Source organism: Mobula birostris, chromosome 2 (assembly GCF_030028105.1).
Source record: "Mobula birostris isolate sMobBir1 chromosome 2, sMobBir1.hap1, whole genome shotgun sequence".
NCBI classification, from domain to species: domain Eukaryota; kingdom Metazoa; phylum Chordata; class Chondrichthyes; order Myliobatiformes; family Myliobatidae; genus Mobula; species Mobula birostris.
The window spans coordinates 166,505,658-166,523,444 of record NC_092371.1 but is presented as its reverse complement, the minus strand read 5'-3'; the positions used below and the strand labels follow the sequence as shown (position 1 = coordinate 166,523,444).

General features: G+C 44.7%; 1 protein-coding gene across 2 annotated transcripts in view; it reads right to left on the bottom strand.

The window, feature by feature from the left end:
* The window catches only part of LOC140193880 (interferon-induced, double-stranded RNA-activated protein kinase-like), a 75,511-nt gene that overhangs the window by 26,141 nt on the left and 31,583 nt on the right, over positions 1-17,787 (bottom strand). For both annotated transcript variants that reach the window (XM_072251016.1, XM_072251015.1), the window contains 6 exons: positions 15,280-15,335; positions 13,824-13,887; positions 11,153-11,181; positions 8,478-8,520; positions 4,983-5,014; positions 2,031-2,150 (listed from right to left, as the gene is read on the bottom strand). In XM_072251016.1, the coding sequence (XP_072107117.1) occupies positions 2,031-2,150; positions 4,983-5,014; positions 8,478-8,520; positions 11,153-11,181; positions 13,824-13,887; positions 15,280-15,335 (344 nt within the window). The remainder of the gene's footprint in view (positions 1-2,030; positions 2,151-4,982; positions 5,015-8,477; positions 8,521-11,152; positions 11,182-13,823; positions 13,888-15,279; positions 15,336-17,787) is intronic.

The window sequence follows — 17,787 nt, the reverse complement described above, 5'->3', positions numbered from 1 at the left end:
TGGAAAATAGCTGTATACAATGACTCAAAGTCATACAGTGCGGAAACAGACGCCTTGGCCTACTGAGTGTGCACCAACAAGCAATTATCCACCTTACACCACTCCTACACCAATCATTTTTATTCTCTCCCCACATTCTCATCCCCCCCACCCCAGATTCTACCACTCCCCACACACTGGGGCTGATCTACAGTGGGCAGTTACCCCCCTTGACCCCAGATTCTACCACTCCCCACACACTGGGGCTGATCTACAGTGGGCAGTTACCCCCCTTGACCCCAGATTCTACCACTCCCCACACACTGGGGCTGATCTACAGTGGGCAGTTACCCCCCTTGACCCCAGATTCTACCACTCACCACACACTGAGGCTGATCTACAGTGGGCAGTTACCCCCCTTGACCCCAGATTCTACCACTCACCACACACTGAGGCTGATCTACAGTGGGCAGTTACTCCCCTTGACCCCAGATTCTACCACTCCCCACACACTGGGGCTGATTTACAGTGGGCAGTTACCCCCCTTGACCCCAGATTCTACCACTCACCACACACTGAGGCTGATCTACAGTGGGCAGTTACTCCCCTTGACCCCAGATTCTACCACTCCCCACACACTGGGGCTGATTTACAGTGGGCAGTTACCCCCCTTGACCCCAGATTCTACCACTCCCCACACACTGGGGCTGATTTACAGTGGGAAATTAACCAGCCGCCTGCCTTCAGATGGGGAAGGCAACCAGACCACTAAGAGACCATAAGACATAGGAGCAGAATTCAACCCATCACATCTGCCCTGCTATTCGATAAAGGCTGATTTGTTTTACTTCTGACTGTGCGGCTGTCTTCCAGTTGAGAGGGAGAACGTGTAAACTCCACGCAGACCGCGCCTGAGGTCCGTAGTGAACCTGAGTCTCTGGAGTTGTGGACACTGGTTCTAATGGTTGTACAATTGTGTCACCCTTTAGCGCATTCTACAAATATCTCTTGTATGTCCACAGAGTTCATTCTACCTGCCATATATTATCCCCTGGCCCGTGAAAGCACTGCCAACTTCATTCTAAATCCAAGAGAAAGTTACACTGAAATCTGTCATTCATGCCAACAAGCAACACAGCCCAAAGATGCGCTGGGTGCAGCCCACAAGTGCTGCCATGCTTTCTGCACCAACATAGCATGCCCACAACTCACTGAAGCTAACCTGTACATTTTAGACTACAAGACCTAGGAGCAGAATTAAGCCATTCGGCCCATCGAGTCTGTCTGCCATTCCATCATGGCTGATTTACTATCCCTCTTAACTCCATTCTCCTGCCTTCTCCCTCTAACCTTTGAAGCCTGACTAATCAAGAACCCATCAACCTCCACTTTAAATATATCCAATGACTTGGCTTCCACAAGCGACTGTGGCAATGAATTCCACAGATTCACCACTCTCAGGTAAAATTCCACCTCATCTCTGTTCTAAAGGCACATCCCTGTATTCTAAGGCTGTGTCCGCAGGTCCTTGACTATTGGAAACATCCCCTCGACATCCACTCTAGCAAAAGGGTCTCATAAAATACTTTCCTGCTCCCCTTAACAGCAATTGATAACAATATATTGGATAACAAAGTATTGAATAAGTGAGTAAAAATGTTGGGAAGGTCAAGTTGTCCAATTCTGCTTTCATTTCAATTCCATAAAAGCTCTCAGTACACCTACCACATGGTACCACCCAGACTACACTCCTCCAGTATAGGAAACATCCTTCATTTCATCTTTCAGAATGTGGGAGGAAACCAGAGCACCCGGAGGAAACCCATCCAGTCACTGGCAGAACGTGCAAATGAGTTTCAGACAGAGGTGGGAATACAGCACCAATTTTCCAATTGCTGGCACCGTAAAGCATTGCACTGCCCAGTACGCTAGGCTTCAGCCAGATGCTGAACACTTCACAAACCGCTTCGAGTAATCCCTAAGCTACAGTCGTAGCTCGCTGTGAGGACTGAGGTTACCAGCTGAGAGAGGAGGAGGAAAAGTATACTCACTCGTCCGCTGTAGGGATTTCCTTGATGGCGTAGAACTGTTCATCAACAGTGTACCTGGCTTTGTAGACGCAGCCAAACCCGCCCTCGCCGATTAATTCCTTGTCAGCAAACGCATTCATGCTGCATTTGTTCATTGCAATCAAGAGTAAAAAAAACATAAATAGAAAAGAGTAAATAACTTTTCAACACAAAAGAGATGCTGGAGATCGAAAGCAACAAACAGAATGCTGGGGGAACTCAGCCGGTCCGGAAGCATCTCCAGTTCAGAAGGGAGTAAACAGTCGACGGGTCCTAATGAAGGGTCCCAGTCTGAAACATCGGCTCTTTATTCCTCTGAGCCTCACCGGCACTTTGTGTGTTGTTCCTTAAGTAATCTTGCCAGCCACCGCACAGGAACCTTCGGCATTGAGGTTATTTAATGATACATTAGGGGAGCAGTGAAAAGGAGAGTGATAAAGGAACGCAAAATGGAGAGGGAGTAACATTTAAGGATGTACTTTGAGTTTATGGTGAGAGGATATTCCCTGTGATGTATAGAAATTACACAGCTGGTGTCACTGGTGGACTACATCTCTTCCCCTGTACCCTCCCATCCCTTATCGGCCCGTATCTTCTACATATGCTCCAGCTGAGGCTGATGAAACTAATACTATTACCATCGGGCAGGAGGTACAGGAACCTTGTGTCCCACACCACCAGGTTCAGCAACAGTTATTACCCTTCAACCATACAGCTCCTGAACCAGTGCCAACAACCGCAATGTATACCGTAATTGATTTACTTTAGTTATTATTATTATTTTATTTCAGTTTTTTCTTTGAACTGCGGCTGCTAAGTTAACAAATTCCATGTCACACACCAGTGATAATAAACCTGATTCTGATTCTGACTCAGAACTAATTCCACAACCTTTCAGGGAACCAAAGACTCATGTTCCCAGTATTATTTAGTTTTTTTAATTGGCATGACTTGTTTTCTTTTGTACATTGGGATCTCAAGGTAATATATAGTATAATATACACTCAGTAGCCAGTTTTATTCGGCATGGGAGGGAAACCCAGTGAGGTCTTCTGCTGCTGTCACCCATCCACTTCAAAGGACACAGTGGTGTCAAGAAAACAACCTCTCCCTCAATGTCGTAAAAACGGAGGAGCTGGTTGTGGACTACAGGAATGGAGACAGGCTCATCCCTATTGACATCAATGGATCTGGGGTTGAGAGTGTAAACGGCTTTAAATTCCTCGGCACACACATCACCGAGGATCTCACGTGGTCTGTACATATCGGCTATGAGGTGAGAAAAGCACAACAGCGCCTCTTTCACCTCAGACAATTGGAGAAGTTCGGCATGGGTCCCCAATCCTAAGAACTTTCTATAGGGGCAAGATTGAGAGCATCCTGACTGGCTGCATCACTGCCTGGTATGGGAACTGTACTTCCCTCAATCACAGGACTCTGCAGAGAGTGGTGCGGACAGCCCTGTGCACCTGTGGATGCGAACTTCCCTCTATTCAGGACATTTACAGCATTAGGTGTGTAAAAAGGGCCCGAAGGATCATTGGGGACCCGAGTCACCCCAACCACAAACTGTTCCAGCTGCTACTATCTGAGAAACGGTACCACAGCATAAAAGCCAGGACTAACAGGCTCCGGGACAGCTTCTTCCACCAGACCATCAGACTGATTAACTCATGCTGACACAACTGTATTTCCATGTTATATTGACTGTTCCGTTGTACATACTATTTATTACAAATTACTATAAATTGCACATTCAGAGATGTAACGTAAAGATTTTTACTCCTGATGTATGAGAAGGATGTAAGAAATAAAGTCAAATCAATTCAACGTTGTGCATTCAGAGATGTTCTTCAGCACACCACTGTGTGGTTATTTGAGTTACTGACACCTTCTTGTCAGCTGGAACCGGTCTGGCCTTTCTCATCTGTCCTCTCTCATTAACAAGGCATTTTCATCCACTGAACTGCCACACACTGGATTTTTTTTTGTTTTTTGTACCATTCTCTTTGAACTCTAGAGACTTGTGCATGAAAATCCCAGGAGGTCTTCAGTTACTAAGATGCTCAAACCATGTCATTTGGCACCAAATTTCATTCTATGGCTAAAGTCACTTAGATCACATTTCTTCCCTGTTCTGATGTTTGGTCTGAACAACAACTGAACCTTTTGACCATGTCTGCATGCTTTTATACAATAGTTGCTGTCATGTGATTGGCTGAATAGATATCTGCATAATTGAGCAGCTGTGCAGATTTATCGAAACAAAAGCGGCCACTGAGTACACATGTACATTGGTGTCAAATGTACTTTGGAATATGAACTTCTTGATCTTTGAACTGACATTTCTTAAAGTTTCTCTGTACTGAAGTCTGTGCCAAGACCCCTTTCATTTAATATACACTTTGAGATTTAACACAGTAGGGAATGTGGGATGAGCCAGGCCCTTGTCCACTGAAATGGCATCAACCATTTACATTTTACCGCCCCCACATTCCCTGTGATTCTAACACTTGCCTACTTAAAGGGACAGTTTACAACAGCCAATTAACTGCAATTCCTGGGGATGGGGAGGAAAGCGGGAAACTCGAGAATCACAGGGAGAACGTGCAAACTCCACACAGACAGTGCCAGAGGTCAGGACTGAACCCCAGTCTCTGGCGCTGTGAGGCAGTGACACCCTGCCTTCCACATTTCTCTTTTTTAAATGCTTGTCTGTCAGGACAGGAGCCCGCACCAACCAATTACACCCACTAACCCGTTCACCTTTGAAACGTGGCAGGAAACCGGGCCACCCAGAGGAAACAAATGCAGTCACAGGGAAAACGTGCAAACTCCCTATAGAGAGTGGTGGAACTGAACTCCGGTCGCTGGTGATGTAATAGCTTTGCTACAAATCATATTTAAATGCAAACGTACAATATAATCTCTTACCTTATTTTTAGTCTTTCACCTTTTCCATTCCCCTGTAATTTAAAGAAGTGCAAAAGTGATTAACTTTCTCTAGTTTAGCTGGTTAACATGTGAGGAGCGTTTGATGACTCTGGGCCTTTACTGACTGGACTCTAGAAAAATGAGGGGGAGTCTCATTGAGACCTACTGAATACTGAAAGGACCAGATAGAGTGGACGTGCAGAGGATGGTTCCAACAACAGGAGAGTCTAGGAGCAGGGGCACACCCTCAGAATAGCAAGATGTCTCTTTAGAACAGAGGAGGATTTCCTTTAGTAGAGAGGGCTGAATCTGTGAAACTCATTGCCACAGGTCTTTGAGAATATCTAAAGCAGAGGTTGATAGGTTCTTGATTATTAAGGGTGTGAAAGGTTACAGGGAGAATGCAGGAGAATGGGAATGAGAGGAAAAATAAATCAGCCATGATGGAATGATGGAGCAGACTCGATGGACTGAATGGCCTAATTCTGATCCCATGTCTTTTGGTCAATCAGTCCTCATGTGGTTGGGGGGGGGTATTGCTGGTGAGAATAAAATGGAATGAATATACGCTTGGAGTAAATGTGTGGTTGATAGTCAGCATAGACTCCAGTGGGCCAAGGGTCCTGTTTCTGGGCCCTCTCTCACTATAAATGGTGGAAACCAATCAAGGATTGCCAGCAGATGATAGTGGTCAGGGTAAGATAATGGATATCAACCCCTGGACATGTAATAGATCCCTGGATCTCACCCCAGGTGTGCAGAAGTCACTCTGTATTCATGTCTCAACTCAACAGGACCCTGGAACTGGAACTAAACCCCTGATAGGGAGATGAGCAGCTGGGGTTACTGACCAGACCGAGCTCTCAGGAGGGGAGAGGTCAGGGGGTAGAGCAGTGGTTTCTGCTTTAGGGGCGGAAAGGGGAAGCTCCTGCAAATGGGCCGTGGGTGGGCTGGTGCTTGGAGCAGAGATGGAGTCAGCCTTCGGCAGGAGCAAAGCCTCTCATGCTCACTGACATCGGCTTTCAGTTTCAGAGAACGTGCAGGGAACCAGGGAGATTCATACTGCCGTGACAGCTGGCTGGTGGAGTGCTCCTACTGCCCTCTGCTGGCATACAGCCAAGTGACAGCACCTACACTGCACAACCTTCTCACAAAACACACGCTGGGAATCCAGAGCAACACACACAAAACACTGGAGAAACAGCAGGTCAGGCAGCGTCTACGGAAATGAATAGAAAGTCAACATTTCGGGCCGAGTTCTTCACCAGGACTGGAAGGAAGGAGGAATAAACCAGAATAAAAAGGTGGGGGAAGGGGAAGGAAGTGGTAGGTGAAACCAGGTGAGTGGGGGTGGGGGATGAAGTGAGGAGCTGAAAGGTAAAAGGCTGGAGAAGGGTGGACCTGGGAGAGGTGATAGGCAGGTGAGAAGAACAGGTAAGAGGTCAGATTGGGGAATAGAAGAAATGGGAAGGGAGAGAGGAAAAACACTGTAAATTGGAGAAATCGATGCTCATGCCATCGGGTTGGAGATTGCCCAGGCAGAAAATGAGTTACATCTTCTGCCTGATGGGAGATGGGAGAAGAGGTGGTGGGTGGGGTCTTTGATTATGCTGGCTGCTTGACTGAGGCCGTGGGAACTATATACAGAGTGGAGGCTAGTTCTTGTGATGTGCTGAACCATGTCCACAACTCTCTGCAGTTCCCTGCAGTCACAGACAGAGCAGCCGCCAAATCCAAGCCCTGCAGCATCCAGACAGAATGCCTTCTGCAGGGCATTGATTAAAAATTAGCCAGCACCAAATGGGACATGCCAAATTTCTTCAGAAGTCGAGGTGTTGGTATACTGGGTCCGCCACAGGGATAAGGCTGGGACCAATGAGCTTCTTACTCGGGACCGGAGGAAAATGGCCGCACTTCAGAGTCCATGGATAAGAGGTGCTATGTGAGACACCGACGCAGCTGCATAGGGCGATCCCATACAACACGTTGTTACGTCGGGTCACAGACTCCAGGGCCACCTGCCTTTTTGTGCAGCCCAGCGGAGTCCGCCTTCCAGGTCTAAATGTACCTTGAGAGGCTGCAGCCCCTGTACTTGACCCTGGAGAGGCTCCAGAGTAGATTTACCAGAATGATCCCAGGAACGAAAGTGTCAATTATGGGGAGCAGCTGATGCTTCTGGGTCTGTACTCACTGGAGTTTAAACAAGCCAGGGGGAAATCTCATTGACACCTATCGAATATTGAAAGGCCTAGCTAGACTGACATGGACGAGATATTTTCTATAGTGAGGGAGTCCAGGATGAGAGGGCGTAGCCTCAGAAGAGAAGGGTGTCCCTTTAGAACAGAGATGAGGAGAATTTGTTTAGCCAGAGAGTGGTGAATCTGTGGAATTCATTGCCACAGACAGTTGTGGAGGCCATGTCAGTGTATTATTTAATGTGGAGGCTGACAGGATCTTGATTAGTAAAGGTGTGAAAGGTTGAGGGAAGAAGGAAAGTGAAGAAGGTTGAAAGGGAAAATATATCAGCAATGATTGAATGCTAGAATAGACTCGATGGGCTGAGTGGTCTAAATCTGCTCCTATGTCTTATGGCCTTATGTTCTGGTTATGTGATATCAGGGCTCCTGGTATGGAAGGGAGAAAAGGAGGGCGGGGAGGGTGTGAGTTGGTTGAAGAACTTCCATTATTTAACCCAGGGAAGCCTTTCTTAGGGCAAAGCAGAGAGGGTAAGGCCTTTCACAGGGCAAGGCAGAGAGCACAAGGCCTTTCATAGGACAAAGCAGAGAGGGCAAGGCCTTTCACAGGGCAAGGCAGAGAGCTGTCTGTGTGGGGCTGGAATGCATCCTGGAAGGTGAGGGTCACATTAAACCTTAAGTTGTTGTGAGCATAGTAATAAGTAAATGAAAATATGAAAAAGGATGGATAGGAATGGAAACAATTCATGCAAAGAGATATCAAAAAAACATAGAAAACCTACAGCACAATACAGGCCCTTCAGCCCACAATGCTGTGCCGAACATGTACTTACTTAGAAATTACCCAAGGTTACCCATAGCCCTCTATTTTCTAAGCTGTATGTACCTATCCAGGAGTCTCTTAAAAGACCCTATCGTATCTGCCTCCACCACCGTCGCCGGCAGCCCATTCCACGCACTCACCACTCTCTGCATAAAAAAATTACCCCAACATCTCCTCTGTACCTTCTTCCAAGCACCTTAAAACTGTGCCCTGATCGTGAAGTAGGTTAACAGGTCAGCTCAATATTGTGGGCCAAAGGGTCTGTACTGTTTTATGTAACTTTAGAAGTCTGTTAAGCACATGTAGTTCTTGATTTTATAAATTATAGAACTTATGGAACAGTGGTTGGCGCAACACTACTACAGTCATAAAACTTATGGGCCAAATGGCTCTTTTCTCTGCAGTAATCACGGTCATGCCTCACATAAAGAAAGCACTATGCTCAAACAGCAATTTAATATTAACAAGCTATCTTACCTTGAAAGGTTCCGTTGTACTCGTCCAAGTTGGTGCTAATCGCCTGACATTATAACGAGAAACCACTATTAATTATCTAGTTTAAATAACATGCGGTCATCCTCACTTCCAAAAACCAAACATTAGCCGGACAAAAGGTTACAAGTCACAAGAAGATGATCTGAGGAATCTACACTAGATGATCCTGTAAAGCTGGTGAGAGCAAAAAGCCCTCACCAACACACCAGTGTCGTACAACTCCATCATTCCAGCATTACAAAAGCCCTCACCAACACACCAGTGTCATACAAATCCATCATTCCAGCATTACAAAAGCCCTCACCAACACACCAGTGTCGTACAAATCCATCATTCCAGCATTACAAAAGCTGACCTCAGGAGAAGAGCAGAATTAGGCTATTTGGACCATCAAGTCTGCTCTGCCATTCAATCATGGTCACACACATACACGCAAAATGCTGGAGGAACTCAGCAGGTCAGGTGGCGCCCATGGAAGGGAATAAACAATTGATGTTTTGGCCGAAACTTTTCATCAGGACTGAGAAATTAACTAGTTCAAGTTGATGTAAATTGCCAGACGTTATGACAAGAATGATTATTAATACCTCGTTAGAATATTGTTTAGCATTCTGATGAAGGGCCCGAAATGTCAACTGCTTATTTCCTCCCCATAGATGCTGCCTGACCTGCAGAGTTCCTCCAGCATTTTGTATGTGTAGCTCTGCATTTTCAGCATCTGCAGAACCTCTTGTACTTATTCAATCGTGGGTGCTTTTCTTCTCAACCATACCCCTAACTAATCGAGAATCTTTCAACCTCTGTCTCACATAAAGAAAACACGTTGGCTTGGCCTCTCCGGCAATGAATTCCACCCTTTGGCTGAAGAGATTCCCCCCTCAGCTTAGTTTTGAAGATACTCCCATAGATCCAGAGCCCTAGGATGTCTGGAAGTGTTTGACGGAGAACAGAGCACTTCTGCAGTGCGGCCCTGGTTGCAACATAGGAAACCCGGCAGCTAACGGGTTCATAGTGAGAGCTCACACACAGCTATAAGACTGCAACCAGACAGTCCGTGAATAAGTAACCAAGGAAACAGGCAAAGCCCTCAAATGTTGCTGAAACTTCTACATCCATTTCTACGGGAATATAGTTCCTTGCTTTAACATCTTACAGTCATAGAGCACTTCAGCACAGAAACAGGCCATTTGACCCATCTAGTCCATGCCAAACTGTTACTCTTCCTAGTCCCATCAACCCACACCCAGACCATAGTCCTCCAGACCCCTCCCATCCATGTACTTACCTACATTTTTCCTAAATATTGAAATCAAACCCAAAGCCACCACTTCCGCTGGCAGCTCATTACACACACTCACGCGCTGAGTGAAGAGGTTCTCCCTCACGCTCCCCTTACTCATTTCACCTTTCACCATGACCTTAAGTTCTAATCGTACCCAACCTCGAGTGGAAAGTGCCTACTTGCATTAACCCTATCTATACCCATTATAATTTTGTATACTGTTACATGCCCACAATTTGATCATGGGACAGTGGGATGATGTAATGGTCTTGTGAGTGGGATGATGTAATTGTCTCATAACCGTGGGGCAATGTTACGTCACGTGATGGCATGTTCCCTACGGTATTTAAGAAAGCCCGCCAAAGTGTGACGCAGCTTTTACTTTCTATTTTAAGGTGCAAACACGTTGTTGCCGGCAGTTTTGCCATTCGCTGCCAGTTTTTGTTTGTTGCACAGTTGTTTTACTTTTACAGTCTAGTATTGGAGAGTGAAGACCTTACCAATGTACGGGAACCCAAAGGATTGGGTAAAGTTAATGACGTTCGGTGTTTTGGAAGTGATCGACTGTTTGGAATCGGAATCGTCCGGGAAATTGTGGCAGGCATGTTTGAGTTAACCCCTTGCAAGGCCAGGACGGTTTGTGCAGTGTCCACCCTCCAGCCAAAAGGTCAGTTCCTTTATGACTTCATTTCTTCGTGATTCCTTCGGACAAGGCATCACTCGACTGTGATCGGCAGATTCGTCGTTTTCTTTGGAGGAATTGTTACTGCAGTAAAGTCTCTTCTTAAAGACTGTAAAAATCACTAGGACTTTTCAACTTACTACTTTAAGACTGTGTTCAAATTTACCACTTTAAGAACTCTTCCTAAGTTCAACTGTTTGTTCGATATAGCTGCATAACGGTTAACTTCCAGTTAAGCTAGTTTGTTTACTTTTCTATGTTTTGGAGTATAGGTTGATAAATATCGTTGTTTGTTTATAAATCCTGACTCATTTAATATTCATTGCTGTTGCATTCATAACAATATCTCTATCAAATCTCCCTTATTCTTCTACGCTCCGGGGAATAAGGTCATAACCTATTTAACCTTCCCCTATCACTCAAGTTTGGGCAATATCCTTGTAAATTTTCTCTGTGCTCTTTCAATCTGTAGGTAAGTGACCAGGATAACACATGCAACACTGCAGCACACTCTCAACACATGGATAACACTCAAAGTGTAGACGAGGAATGCCAGCACAGCACTCCAGTGTTGGTTTGAAGGTGTTTCCTTCTAAATTATAGATGCCATGGCATGATTTCCACTAAGCCACAGCTAATAAAATTCACTACAAAATACTCAAAGTTCAAAGACAGGACATAAGCAATTAGTACCTTCGCGATCTGGACCCAGAGGTATTCGCCTGTAAAACAAAAATAATGACCATAAGTTATAGGGGCAGAATAAGGCCATTCAGCCCATCAAAACTGCTCTGCCATTCAATCATGCAAGTTTGAAAAGTCAATGTTCATGCCATCAGGTTGGAGGCTACCCAGACGAAATATAAGGTATTGTTCCTCCAACCTGAGTGTCTTACTAGCTCTTCTTTCAGTTAGTCCTGACGAAGGGTCTCCGCCTGAAACGTCAACTGTACCTCTTCCTAGAGATGCTGCCTGGCCTGCTGCATTCACCAGCAACTTTGATGTGTGTTGCCATTCAATCATGGCTGATTGCTTGCAACCCCATTCTCTTGCTCTCTCACCCTTACCAATCAGCAACCTAACCCCAATCTTGAATACATCCAGTGACTCGCCTCTCACAGCCCCATGTGGCAAAAGGCTGCACAGATTCACCACCCTCGAACACAGATGGGTGGACGTGACCTGAGGGCGTGGAGGGAGGCCACTACTTGTAATAGAACACCTCAGCTCTTTTTGCTGCTTTAATACCAGAAACAGAAAATGCTGGAAACACTCAGCAGGTCATGTAGCGCTTGTGGAAAAAGAATTTTTTCTGGCCCAGGTCCTTTCAGCTGATGCCATTGTAATATTTTTGTTACTTCCAGCAACAGATGAGGCTTTGGTCTGCGCTTTACTACTGAATGTCCCTTGGTCTGATCCTCCACAGATGCGGTCTAGAACGAACAGAGTGGACGTACCACAAGCAAAGGAAGTAGGGAGCGTGTAATGAGGAGGTGGAGGGAGTCAGGGCGGAGAGACCGAGGGAGGGGCTGAGCAGAGCTCAGAATCACAGAGGATGAGCGGGACTGGATTGGTGTGGACAGAGGGAGTAGATAACCCGAAAGCATCAAACAGCAAAGGCAGATCCCCATACCCTGCAAGAAGCCACACCTGTGGGTATACACAGAGACTGTTCCGGACCACTTCAAGGAGCAAGGCTCTCCCCAATGTTTTAAATACTAGACAAGCTTGACTGGAAGATAAATTTCAACTGCAGACAAATTACCTTCATATATTCGAGCCATAGAACATTATAGCACAGAAATAGACCCTTTGGCCCATCAAGTCTGTGCCAAATTGTTATTCTGCCTTCTCCCATTGACCCGCACCTGGACCATAGACCTCCATACTCATCCCATTCATGTAATTATCCAGACTTCTCTCCACACTTGCACCACCGTCTCAATGAAGAAATTCCCCCTCAGGTTCCATTTAAATACTTCACCCTTCTCCCATAAACTACGACCTCTAGTTCATCCAACTTCAGTAGGAAAAGTTTGCTTGCATTTACTCTCTCACACTCATACACATCTCCCACAAGCAGCAGCAGCAGAGATAATTGCGCCAGGACTGCCAAAACTGCTATTCCTGAATTTGGTTGTCACCATGTTAACAGTGGAATTTAATCCGGAAAGAAATTTTGGGAGCAGCACAGTGAAACAGCTCGTGGAGCTGCTACCACCAAGTGCCAGCTGTCCAGGTTCAGTCCTGACCTCCGGAGCTGTCTTGTGTGGAGAACGCATGTCCCCTGTAACCTTGTGGGTTTCCTCCATGTGCTCCTACATCCCAAAGACGTGTGGGATGGGAGATTAATGAGTCACTGTAAATTGCACCTCATTTGTAGGCCGAGTGGTAGAACTGTTGTGAAAGTGTGGGGAAAAGGTTCGAGGGGAAACTACTGGGGCAATAGGATAGCATTAACTTGATGGGCCAAATGACTTTGCCAATCATAAACATAGAATTAGTGCTATAGAGCCTGAAGTACTGATATTGGCTGAAGGATAACTATCAGCCTGTGTACAATAGAAAAGAGGTCATCTTTATTCACCATATACATTTATGTGTCATGGTGTGTGGATCACGGTGCGACAGGCAACGAAAGAAACAACTTCCAACAATTACAAAGAATAAAGAATTATATAAAAATAAAATTAGAGTACAGATATGGAATAAAATGTGCATAAATACCAACCACTTTACAATGTAAACAGCTTTATAAAAAGTGGTTTGAAGTGTTTACAGTGCAGAGCAGTGATGAGGGTGGGGGTGAGGGGGCTAACTAGAATGATCGATCAGATTATTTGCCTGGGGGAAGAAATTTTTAAGATGGCATGAGTTCTTGTTTTAATAGCCCTATAGCACTTTCTAGAAAGGAGCTTTTGGAAAAGGCAGTTTGCAGGGTGGGTAATGTCACAATGATTTTTCCTGCCTGCTTCTTGGTGGTGGACACATACAAGTCCTGCAGTGATGACGGACTGCAGCCAGTGACCTCTTCTGCTGACCTGACGCTTCACTGTAGCTTTCATGCATTGTGAGACAATGTACAGTATATTGCAGGAGGAACTCAGCGGGTCAGACAGCGTCTGTGAGGGGAGAACTGTAGTCCTTCCCTCCCCGCTGATACTGCCCATTCTGCTGAGTTCCCACAGCAGGTACACTGCAGCTCCACATTCCAACATCTGCAGTCCCCTGTGACTCCATAATGGAGGAGACTGTTATTCAGACCTTTGCCACCTTTACAGTTATTCCTGTCGCAAATTTCCAGAAAGCAAAATAAAGCAATGGAGATGGAGTTTATTGTTCCCTGTTATAATTAGTAACTTACCGTGCTGGGTGTAGATGGATCTTCTGAAGCAGAGTTCGACATGTCCCAGTGTTTGTCACTTCCCCTTGGAGAACGAGAAAAAGGTAACTGAAAATATTTCAATTAATTCACTGCTATGTCAACCAGACAATTCATTTACTGGAACTAAATCCAACTCTCTCAGGTGGATCACACACCTTTCCAAACAAGTCAACAAAGGGGGCGTGGAGATCAAGTTTGTTTTAAAAACACAGAGAGTGGCAGGTGCCTGGAATTTGTTGCCTGGGCTGGCAGTGCTGCAGGCAAATCTGACAGAGTCATTCAGGAGGCTCTTAAGACTCATCTGCAGAATCCCCAGTGTTTATGGTTCAAAAAGGTGCTCAGTGAAGATTCAGTTGACCCTTTGCTTTACTCTCTAACATCTATGGTCTCTTTTAAGGGAATTCTAAGCAATGAAAACATGGCCCTTAACCTTACCAACACAGCTTTGAGTTATTCAAGGATATGTGTTTAGCTCTCTCTTCATCCACGACTGTGTGGCTAGGCACTGCTCAAATGCCAGCTATAAATTTTCCAACAACACAACCATTGTTGGCAGAATTTCAGATGGTGAGGAGGCGTACAGGAGTGGGATAGATCAGCTGGTTGAGTGGTGTCACAACAACAACCTTGCACTCAGTATTACTGAGGCCAAGGAATAGATTGAGGACTTCAGGAAGGGGAAGCTGAGGGAAGACACAGTAGTCCTCATCGAGGGATGAGCAGTGGAAAAGGTGAGCAGTTTCAAGTTCCTGGGTGTCAACATGTCTGAAGATCTATCCTGGGATCAACACATTGATGCAGTTACAAAGAAGGAACAACAGAGGCTATATTTCATTAGGACTTTGAGAACTGGTTTGTCAGTATAGATATACCTTAGTGAGCATTCTAACTGGTTGCATCACTACTTGGTGTGAAGGAGCCACTGCACAAGATTGGAAAATGCTGCAGAAGGTTGTAAACTCACCCAGCTCCAGCAGGAGCACTAGCCTCCCCAGCATTGAAGACATCATGGTAATGTCTCAAGTAGGCAGCATCCATCATTAAAGACCTACATCGCTCCTTGCTACCATCAAGGAGATAGTGCAGAAGCCTGAAGACACACACTCAATGTTTCAAGAACAGCGCCTTCCCCTGCATCATCAGATTTCTGAATGGACAATGGACCCACATATACTACCACACTACTTTTTTTCCTAACTTTTGATTTTGTTCTCTTATTGCACTATTTATTGAACTTAATTATACATTTATGTCTTACTGTAATTCTTTGGTTTTTAATACTACCTATTGCAATGTATGCAAGACCACAAATTTCATGACATAATATTAAACCTGAATCTTAGTCGGATATTAAAACTATGAACAAAGTTTTAAATTGTTCAGGATAGTTCTATGACCAAAGTACAATTACCTATGAATACTTTCACATACTTACTGTTCCCAGCTTCTGCTTTGTTCGCTTCCTGATGACAATGATAGATCATTGGACTTCTGAATTTATCACGTTTTTGATACAGAAACAAAGAATGTAAAAAAAAATTAGTGTTTGTGTATACAAAAATGAAACACAATCTCCTAAATCCAATTTGCACTGATACAATTGTATTTCTATGCTATTTTGACTGTCCTGTTGTACATACTATTTATGACAAATTACTATAAACTGCGCATTCAGACAGAGACAAAACATAAAGATTTTTACTCCTCATGTATGTGAAGGATGTATGTAATAAGGTCAATTCAATTCAATAATTTTTAAGTCATAAACATGGTACCCAAGGATTCATTGCGCCACAATTCCAGATCCCAACAAAACCAGCATTCAGTGTTACTCGAAGTTTAAAGAGTTGATTTTATTTAGAGATACAGCACTGTAACAGGCCCTTCTGGCCAAATTACACCCATGTGAACAATTAACCTACTAACCAGTACATCTTTGGAATGTGGGAGGAAACCCATGTGCTCACAGGAAGAAAGTACAAACTCCTGTCAGACAGTGGTGGGAAGTTCAAAGTAAATTTATTATCGAAGTATGTACATGCACCATAAGATTCACTACTTTAAGATTAATTTCCTTGCAGGTATTTACACGAAAATAAAGAAATACAATAGAATTTAGGAAAAACTATACATAACAATGACTGACAGACAACGTGCAAATGAAGACAAATGCTGCAAATAATAAATAATTCTGAGGTCATGACTTGCCTAACAGATGTCACCATGATCTAACTCAGGCTACATCCTCACTACGCCGGATAATTTTGTAAACGAAGCCTTTTCTCTTCGTTTTGACCTTCTGTCCACACTGAAACGGCGTTTTCAGCCCCCGAAAACGGAGATTTTCAGAAACGGTCTCCAGAGTGAATAAATTTGAAAACGCCTAATATCCACTGCAGTGTGTACGGGGTAACCAGAGCTTTTTAAAACTGCTGTCATGACGTACCACAACAGATGGCAGCAGCGCGGCATTTCATTGTTTTATTATTATTATTATTATTACTACTTTATTGTCACCAAACAATTGATACTAGAGTGTACAATCATCACAGCGATATTTGATTCTGCGCTTCGCAGAACCTAACAATTCAGAACAGACGGCAACGAGACTGAAGCCTATTTATGCAAGTACTTCTCTGACAATAGATGTGTAACAGCCTAATGTAACGTTGTATGGAAATACAGGATAACACTGATGCAGACACGTTTTATACATTTAACAAGGTGCTTTATTAATGCAACAGAGTCAGTTTTTCAATATTTGTCGTCAGCCAGGTCATACTGTCCGTGAACTCCCTGTCGGTTGCCTCCATACGTCCAGTATTTGTTTTTTTTTTAGTTTTAAGTCCTCCTGCGCGAGAGCCAAGAGCAATTCCTTTTAAGTTTTTCTAGTCTGTAACTGGACAAACGCGCTCCAAGTATACCGTTTCCTCTTCGCTTGTTTTCTGTGTGTCCTGCGCGTGCCCAGTAGGAGGAGATTCACCCAAATATCTGTCTAATGTGGACAGAGATATTTTGAAAAAAGCTTAGTGTGGACGCCTATCATTTTTACTCGAAACCGGCGTTTTCAAAATTATCCGGCGTAGTGTAGACGTAGCCTTAGGATATATCACTTCATGCATGACTTGCTTATTAAAGAAAGGTACCAATGATCCAATTACCAGACCATCAAGCGAAATGATTTCACCCTCTCCTTCCCCCACCCCGATGTTTTCTTCAGTCTACGATCTTTGCCTATCACCTCACCAGACAGTAAGAATGGGTTTCCTAAACACAAGAGATTCTGCAGATGCTGTTAACCCAGAGCAACCCACACAGAATGCTGGAGGAACTCAGCAGGTCAGGCAGCATCTATGGAGAGGAATAAACAGTCGACGTTTCAGGCTGAGCCCCTTCGTCAGGGCTGGAAAGGAAGGGGCAAAGGTGGCACAGTAGCATAACTGTTAGCGCAATGCTTTAAGGTACCGGCAACCTGAGTTCGATCCCCACCTCTGCCTGGAAGGAGCTTGTATGCTCTCCCATCACTGCATGGGTTTCCTCCCTCAGTCCAAAGACATTGCAGGTGGTAGGTTAACTGGTCATTGTAAATGGTCCTGAGATTAGGGGAGGATTAAATCAGGAGATTGCTGGGTGACATGGCTCAAAGGGCCAGAAGGGCCTACTCCACACTGTTTCTCAATAAAATAAAATAAGAGAGTAGGGGAGGGAGGGAAGGAGTACCAGCTGTTTTTGTTTGTGTTATACTTGATACGTTTCCTCTATGTACCCTGTTAAAACCATCCATCATTTTGAAATCCACAACTGAGTCACTTTTTTAAATTTCACACTACGGGTCATGGCCAGGCTACAGCAGGGTTTGTTCCGGTGAACAGCTGGAACAGCTCACAACTCACAACTCAGGAATGTGGCCGCCAATCGAGATGCCTGCAGCAGCTAGCAGATC